This window comes from Dipteris shenzhenensis, chromosome 31 (genome assembly GCF_047967505.1).
Source record: "Dipteris shenzhenensis isolate YYH24624 ecotype China chromosome 31, Dip_SZ_1.0, whole genome shotgun sequence".
In the NCBI taxonomy this organism is placed as follows: Eukaryota; Viridiplantae; Streptophyta; class Polypodiopsida; order Gleicheniales; family Dipteridaceae; genus Dipteris; species Dipteris shenzhenensis.
Genome location: NC_141626.1, coordinates 19,741,138 through 19,749,824, shown reverse-complemented (window position 1 = coordinate 19,749,824; position 8,687 = coordinate 19,741,138). Strand labels below are relative to the sequence as shown.

At 44.1% G+C, this 8,687-nt stretch overlaps 1 protein-coding gene across 1 annotated transcript; it reads right to left on the bottom strand.

The window, feature by feature from the left end:
• Nucleotides 1-5,130: 5,130 nt before the first annotated feature.
• LOC147881165 (monosaccharide-sensing protein 2-like) lies at nucleotides 5,131-7,841 on the bottom strand. Its single transcript, XM_087402340.1, has 5 exons — nucleotides 7,763-7,841; nucleotides 7,089-7,655; nucleotides 6,032-7,002; nucleotides 5,719-5,906; nucleotides 5,131-5,624 (listed from the first exon to the last, which is right to left on the bottom strand). Exons 1-5 carry the CDS (start codon nucleotides 7,839-7,841, stop codon nucleotides 5,195-5,197), a joined length of 2,235 nt encoding a protein of 744 aa, XP_087258466.1. The 3' UTR covers nucleotides 5,131-5,194.
• Nucleotides 7,842-8,687: the final 846 nt, after the last annotated feature.

Here is an 8,687-nt window from a genome sequence, read left to right as displayed (position 1 = left end):
ATGTTGTGTATGCTATATAGTTACAAGAATCCCATATCCACATTGTGTAATTCAATTCTTACAGCCAACCTCATTTTAATTACAATTCCAAATAAAACATTACAACTCCAAAACACAACAAAATTGAAAGTTAAAAAAGTGCTTGTATATACATATAGCACGAAGCTAAGCCATGTCATGTGGCTTCAAGTACAAAAAATAAGAGGAGTGTATATACAAGAGGCACAAAGCCAAGCCAGTGGCTTTAAGTACAAAAAAGAGTAGCTAGCACTACTTATACGACTAATCTATGTTCTCCAGGTCCTCGCTCCCTTCCACGCTCCCTTCTGCGCTCCCTTCTGCGCCTCCTTCCTCCTCTTCCTCATCGTCTTGTGCACGGGCCTGTAAACAAGGGACAACATATATCAATGTATGAAAAATCAAATCTTTACTTATAATTTTGGCATTATTTAATTACTTTCAAATACCTGGGGGGCCGCTCCAGTAGCTCGGGTATACTACTCCTTAGTAATCAACCCGTCATCATAGAAGTGCCTCCATGTATCTCCTCTGCGATGGTGGCGGTGGTAGGCTGTCTCCACAGGAGTAGGGTATCTGCCCACGATCTCAAGCTGCATGACCGCGACACACTTTGTGGAGGGATTAGTACAAAGAAACGACCTCCTAATAAACTACATAAGAAATATAATTTGAGATCGATACTTACAAATTGGGCCCCCCATGATTCAACACCCCTTGCTCCAAAATGCACACTTCCATATTCCTCCATCTGGATCCTCCGTGCCTCCACGTGCTGTAGACTGGGGTCCTCCCTCGTTGACTTCATTGCCTTCTTCCACTCACGCTTGTGAGCAGTGTGGGGCAGGCCCCTTGGTGGTTGACCTGCCTCAAGCCTGGCAAGCTCCGCTAGTGCCTGCCTCTTAAGCGAAGATCTTTTATTGCTAAGTATCGTAACAATCTTTGACTTGGCCCATTTATCTGTGAACTTGCGATTGGGGGGGTTAGGATACCTAGAGCGAACAGTAGCGAGGGTCTCATCAGCCAACCTCTTTGGGTGGTCTTTGTAGTGGATAAAGCAATCTCTGTAATTGTTAGCAATTACAGAGCGCATGAAGGCCATGATGTCCTTCCCCCGCGCATCCATCAAGATGCCTCCTGTCTGAGTGATGTCATAATAAATCGTACCATCACCCAGAGGCACATCTAAATCATCTGAATCATCATCCTCCCCACCGCCACATGGCCCAAAGCACTGTGCCATGCATCTACCATTGCTCTCCCTACTACTACGCCTGCTACCCTGTCGTGTCGAGCTCGTACGCTGGCCACTCGTAGCTGGAGAACCGAGTCTCGACGGCACAGGATTACGTCGACGGCTCTGCGAGACAGAAGGACCTCCTGACGGCATGGGGGAAGGGGCATAAGACGGGATGGCAGAAGGGACATGAGACGGCATGGGGAAAAGGGCATAAGACGGTATGTTTGTGGTCCTTCGCTAGTTGCCTCATAGGCAGACGCATTGAATAAGGTCATCTATGAGAATCACCATCGATTTCTCCCACCTGATCATCCTAGATATGCTGCCCCTTGGAATCAAGTCCTCCCACAATCACTCACCGCGGGAGATTGGATGAGAATTTGGGATGGTTCCACGACTCCTCCACCACTTGGCATGAGCCGGTAAGGGTTTGTAATTATTGGCTGGAAGTAAAGATTGGCTATATTGGCTGAAAGTAAAGATTGCACGCTAACACTTTATTTTGTTTAGATACTCCATCTTTTATCGATTACCATATTGGTCCCACCTCAAGATCAATCACCTGCTTGATCCCATGCATATCTTCAAGAATGTGGCATCTACCATTTGGGAGCATTTGAATGGGACACAAGATTCGACAGGCATAAGGGAGGATCTATGTACCACAGGGAGGATGCATGAAGCTTGGCCTCAAGAGAGACCAAATGGGCGTGTTTTTTTACCTCGTGCATCGTGGATGTTATCAAAGCTAGAAATGGCGATGGTGAAGCGCGCTATTACTACAATTCGTACTCCCACTGGATGCATGAGGTGTTTGAAGGGAGCCTTTACAAAGAGCAAGAAAAGAGGTGTAGAGCAATTACATGGCTTGAAATCTCATGATTGGCACAAGATGCTCCAAGTAAGTATTTTATGTGCATAATATCTTTTTCTTTTCAAATTTGTGAGTGAATAGCTATAAGCAACTAATCAACCACCTCCTCGCGGGTTCAGTTCATACTACCTACTAGCATTTCACGTATTGCATCAAAGGACGTGAAAGATTGTATTTACAAGATGGGCGAGCTTGTGAGGTATGTGATCTCAAAGGAAATAGATCCCACCACGCTTGAGAATGCTTGAGTTATGTCAGTGGAGGTGGTTTGTTTAGTGGAGGAGACATTTCCACGTTCTATTCTCACAAGCCAACTACATCTCATAGTGCATTTGGTGGATGAGATTGCTATATGCGGTACTATACATGCACGATGGTTGTTCTTCCTGGAACGCTTCATGAAGACCTTGAAGGGGCTTCGTGAGACAAAATGCAAGACCTGAAGGTAGCATGGCCGAGGGTTGGTTGGTACAAGAGTCACTTGTATATATTTCTGAGTTTCTTGTTGATGTGGATAGCTCTCTCCCATGACTATGGAGAGATGATGAAGACCTAAGGATGACCTCTATTGTGCCTCAAGGGAAAGGACACAACAAAGTAATAGACACGGAGTTGCATAATAGTATCAACCTCTTCTGCGTGCTTAATAGTGATGTGATTAAAAGATGGGTGACAAGATACGAGGATGCAAAGGCAAGAAGACAAGAAGAAAGGGCCCTCTTTCGTACACACCACGGATCTCGTGTGCCATACCCTCAGCATCTAAGAGCACTTCCAAAGGATATTCATGTGGATTGGCTACTTGATGAAATGGAGAAAGCAGAGAAAGACGAGTGGATGCATATCACAATGGAAGAATGGGAGTATGCTAGGGGATGCATGAGCAAGGTCGGTATATAGAATGTTATGCATAAGTTAGGAGCTTTTTATAATTTAGATTGCCTATTTAATTGATTTTTTCTTGGTGTAGTGCACTATGTTCAATGCTATATGGTGTGAGGGCAAGCATTTTCGAACACAACGGATTGATGATAAGAGAAACACACAAGATTGCGGCGTCATTGCTAGCTTTGAGGGAGCCAATGGAACCATGGATGATTATTGTGGCATAATCCAAGATATTATTATGCTTGACTTTCGACGCTTCTTTGTGTATGTTTTGGATGTAAAGTGGTTTAAGGACGTGGTGGAAAGAGGCCCTAATGCAACAATCAAACGCCATGCAAGTGGCTTTGTAACTATTGACTCCACAAAGTTTTGGCAAAGTAGGAAGGACACACTAGTACTACCGCAACAATGTGAACAGGTACTGTGCACACATATAAAAATACTCGCTATTAATAAATAAAGCTAATGGCTTCATTTTTAAATAGAATTAACATGTTCATACTTAAGCATGAATTAATATAATTGATGGCACTTTCATCTTAAACACAGGTGGTCTTTCATCTAGATTGTTCTGATCTAAGATGGTGGTATGTGGTCCAAGCTTCTCTTTGAAATTAATGGAGTTTTAAAGATATGGAGATGCCTATAGATCATTAAGTCCATGACAATAGGGAGAACTAGAGAGTGTGAGTGGGAGATTGCAAGGGGATGTGATTTGCATGTAAGCTTCTTACTTATTAATTTGGAGTTAACTTGGCTCATACTTGTCATAGTTTGCATATGAACCATGGCCATGATCACTATAATGTGCATGCTCATAGTTTGAATGCATGCTTTTTTATTATAATATAAGAAAAATAGTGCATTGTGTTCATACGGTTAACACTTTCAAGTGGAATGCAACCAATGTAAAAAATAAGAGGGGAAATATATAGTTATGGAAGTGTAGGTCATTGGGCAAATCTTTCAAGGACACAACTATGGAAGAGTATGTCCTTATCCAAAACTTTTTCCAATATCGAGTTACAAGTATTAGCCTATGCTACGATTTTCAAGGCTTTTAATGGGTATTAAGTATACTTAAACTTCATATATAGGATTGTTATGCTCTCAGTTATATTATTAAGGGACCATACAAGATATCTAATTAGAGGTTAATTTTATTATTTTCGGTGTAAAATGGTGTAGAGTTATCTAGGTCGCAAACGAATCAATAAGAAATTCAATATTATACCTTGGAGTTTTTTGGAAGATTTGGTATATTAATCTTTGTTTCACTAAATATTATCTTGGTGTATTCTTAAAACTTCTTACACTACAATACTATGATAAGAAGAATGAAATCATGGTGTCAGAGTTTCTTCTTCTTGATTTATTTCAACAAGAATCAACTTGAAGTTGTTCACACAATATTAAATACTAATTGTATTCATGAGTTATTAGTTAAGAATTTAGCTTCCCATTTAGTTTTTGAAAGGGGTAAAAGAAATCTCTCTAACCATAGAGGAAGTGCCCTCAAGCATCCCTACTCCCTTCTTGTGTTTATTTACACTCATCAATGCTATTTGGAAGGCTAGAGTTTCATCACTAATTTTTAAAGCTCTCTCTCTCTCTCTCTCTCTCTCTCTCTCTCCAAACTAGATTGTGAAGTACTACCAAAGCTTGTATGCTCTTTTTAAGAAGAGACTCATTGTTAAGAGTTAGGTTCTCATTTTTCATAGTAGGCTTTATGGTCTCACTTGGGACTAAAAGTTCTCATGACACACAAAGATAAGGACAATATACTTGTCATGAATTGTAAGTAGAGCTTCTAAAAAAATGAGTGGTTTCTTAAGCTTATCAAGCTCCTATCAAGTTAGAATGTTAAGCATAGCTAAATCGTGGATAGCTTATTTGATGGAAATGAGATAAAAACGAAATGGTATTCGATAATATTATTGGTATGAGAGCTTTTTTTTTTCCTTGGACTCCCGCTGACACGTACACATGCACTCACTCACGGCCATCTACCAAGGGCACAACCGCCGGTGGCCTACACTCTTAGGGAGCAGGAGTCTTTCTTAGGGAATGGAACGTGGGCAAACACCCAAGCCCCTACACCAGAGTTGGTATGAGACCTTTGTTACTCCACAATTGGTATGAGACCTTTGTTACTGATCTGCTTCTTTAATATGCTATCTCGTCGACTTGGCGGAAACGGCGAAGAACTCTGAGATGATCTCAAGTGGAATTCCTTTTGTTTCTGGCACCTTCAGATATACAAATCCCCACGATACTAAACTTATCAGCGCGAAGAACGCAAACACACCTTTCAATCCAAATGCAGACACCATCGCTGGAAACGAATAGGTTACTATCACGTTGCAGACCCACATCGTTGCTGAACACAGGCCGATGCACAGGCCTCGAGCTCGAGTTGGGAATATCTCTGAGCAGAGGATGTTAGGGATAGGCCCAAACCCCATCACAAAGCAACAAATGAAGGCCGCAAGGCTTGCAAACGATAGGATTGCCTGGATCACCCCTTCTGAGAGCAAGCCGGTCGTCAATATTTCTGAGACAAGCAAAACAGCTAGGATTGGCAAAGTGATGAGTAGAAGCCGCCTGCAGATTACACAATTGTAGATTGTGTCATTTCTCTTCGGTGATAAGTTTGTCGAGGAAGATAAGAATCATATGACAATCGAATAATACGTACCTACGCCCAGAACGATCCATCAATCTCACTGCGAGCAGTATGCAAGGGAGCATCAACAAGCACGTGGCCGCGCTGGCTAGTATGGAAGACGAATCGCTATCAATGCCTGCGTTCTCCAACAGCACCTCCGCACCAGACGCTTGAACAATCTGCGGAGTGTAGTATAAAACTGCATTGATGCCACTAAACTGGCAAGCAACCAACATTACAGTGTTAAGATCGCGACATTTGCTTTGACAAATCTGCCGGCCTGAAGATCGTAAGGCTTTGAATTAGAAACAACTAATGGTGGATATGAACTCAAGTACATTACCTGCTGCAAAATTTGTAGGCCGCACCCGACAACTAGAGCTTGCTTCACCCCTGGCTCTAACATCTCTGACCAAGCAGGGCCTCCGAGAGCCGTGTTTGCAGGATGCACCATGGCTGGTCCAATGTTGTTGAGTTCTGCTAGCAAATCTTTGTTTGATTGGGCCGGATTTCCCACTAGTGCAGATGCCTCGAGCAAGAGACCTGGCTCGCTTGCACTAAACACTCTTGGCAAAGACTGAATCGAACCTGCACGCGAAACACCGATGCCATCCTGATGCAGAAAAACTCTTTTGAAACTTTCCACTTCCTGTTCCATTTCGCCTTTCTGAGGCGTCCACTGCCAGGCAAGTTGCCATCCTCCTCCGATCGAAGAACTCCCAAATGACTCAGCAATGCTTCCATGAGTAAAACTCCCATACGGCATATTGTCGCACGGTTCCAAACTAGCAAATGACTGTAGGCTAGCTCGTGAACCATGACCGCCATTCAACATGGTGTCAAGCTTCTCCAACTTATCGCCGTTGCTCAAAGAAAGCAAGGGAGCAGTCAGATTCCCTTCATGCTTTTCCAGGGCGATGTTGTCGTATGTGAAACCACTGTTCTTCGGTGACACGAGAGCACTTTCTTCGTCAGGTTCTTCCCTTTCGCTTTCCACTTTGATATTTTCTGCAAGATAATCTAGTGGGTTGTTTTGCAAGCTTTCCATGAAGGTGACGACAGGGTCTGGTAGCGGAAAACTGTGTGGCTGATCCAATATGCTTCCTTTCCTTGAAATGGTTCCACGTGCGCCCCAATCATCAGTGATGGACGTTGCAATCCAAGTCAAACCATCATCAGGGCCAAAGATATTGATCCGCCCCTCTTCTGGTGCGATTTCTTCTTCCGTAATAGCGATGTCAGCAGGCAAAAGGATGTATTCTTCCACTGTCTCATCGCCACAACGTAAACCCTCAACGAGAAGAGCAAGTTCAGCTGTACAACAAAGCAATCGATATTATGAATAGATAGTCCGAGAGAGAGAGAGAGAGAGAGAGAGAGAGAGAGGAGAGGACTGCAACCTCCAACGTCTTCTTTGTTCCGGAGCCTTCGGAGAACTTGCTTGGCCTCTAGCATCCTACCTTTCGTCACGAGCCATCTCGGAGACTCGGGTAAGTAATATATACAAAGAATAACATACAGGAGGGAGGGCAATAATACGATTCCCAGCATAAATCTCCAGTTCGGATTGACCATCAGCGATAGTCCGAAGGCAAGACAATAGGACAGGAACATCCCTCCAGAGCCAGCCAGCTGGGGAAACGTAGCAAGCTGCCCTCGAATTTCTGTGGGCGACGATTCAGAAATGAAGACGGGAGAAATGGTGGAAACCAGTCCGATTGCTGAGCCGATAAGCAGGCGGCCAACAATGAGGACGTAGACATTTGGAGACCAGGCCATCACACAAGCCCCAGCTGAGAAGATGACGCCTGAAATATTCAAAACGGCTCGTCGTCCCAACCAATCCGCAGCAGGCCCTGCGCAAGCTGTGCTGAGAACCGCTCCAATGAGAGTGCTAGCAACGATGAATCCTTCAATGGTAGGCTTATTCTCCAGATCGAATTCTGGCTTGAGGTAAAGAAGAGCTCCTGGATCAAACGTAAAATGAAGCTGCAAGTTAAGCGGGCGGCGGATGCGCGAGATGAATCACAAGCGTATGGAGATGTGTTATCTCACGGATGCTGAGGTTATATACCTGCAATCGCTGCGCCATCCCATCCTTGAAGCATGTTTCCAACGGTCGCGGCAAGGGCCACATTTCTGATGGACTGCATGGATAAGTCTACAAGCTATGGAGCAGCAAGGAGGGAGATGTAATCAAATGAGAGCTTGCATGTAATCAAATGAGAAATGGGTTTGGATGGTGGGAAGAGCTTGCATGTAATCAATCAAATGAGAAATGGGTTTGTAGATCTTGAAGTCAAGCCGACAAGCGATGAAAGAGAGAGAGAGAGAGACAAAGACAGAGATTGTGCAGCGGGATGCGCTGGCCCCGTGCTGGCTGCTCACCTGGCCCTTGTCGGAAATGCTGGGCACGACCAGCGAATCTTCTCCTTCCACGTGATAGAGCTAATCCAACTTTCAAGCGGCCAAACAAACTCTTAACCTTTCACCACCCTTCTTGTTCCTTCAAATCGTGTTCATTCGCTTCTCATAGGTTAACAAGGTGAAATTTTTCAATGGGCCTTCCGAGGTCATAGTAATAAGTCTCCGCGCCTCGAGAAATGAAATTCAATTTGTTTTATTTTAAGAAATACCTCAGTTTTTGTCTTGTGCCCACTGGTTCCGTGAGACTGAGGGCCATTTCGGCGGTGTTTGTTGTTGGTCATATGAAGCTGTTGTCAGGCAAACCGGTCCTGTGGCCACTTTATCATGTGTTTAGGTGTTATGTGACTGAGGACCTCTAGATAGAAGCGTTGACCAGAGCTCCCATTAAGTAGGAGCATCGTGTGGTGCTGCTCTCTGCAGATCAAGAACGGTATGTCCCATCCCTCCAAATGTTATTGTGGGAGTTAATGGATGCCTATGAAGGGAGGGGGCTCTCGTATATGTTGATGCAAGTCTTGGAGACAGCCTACTCGTGCTCTAAAATGGCTGGTACAGATGGTGAACCCTAGTCG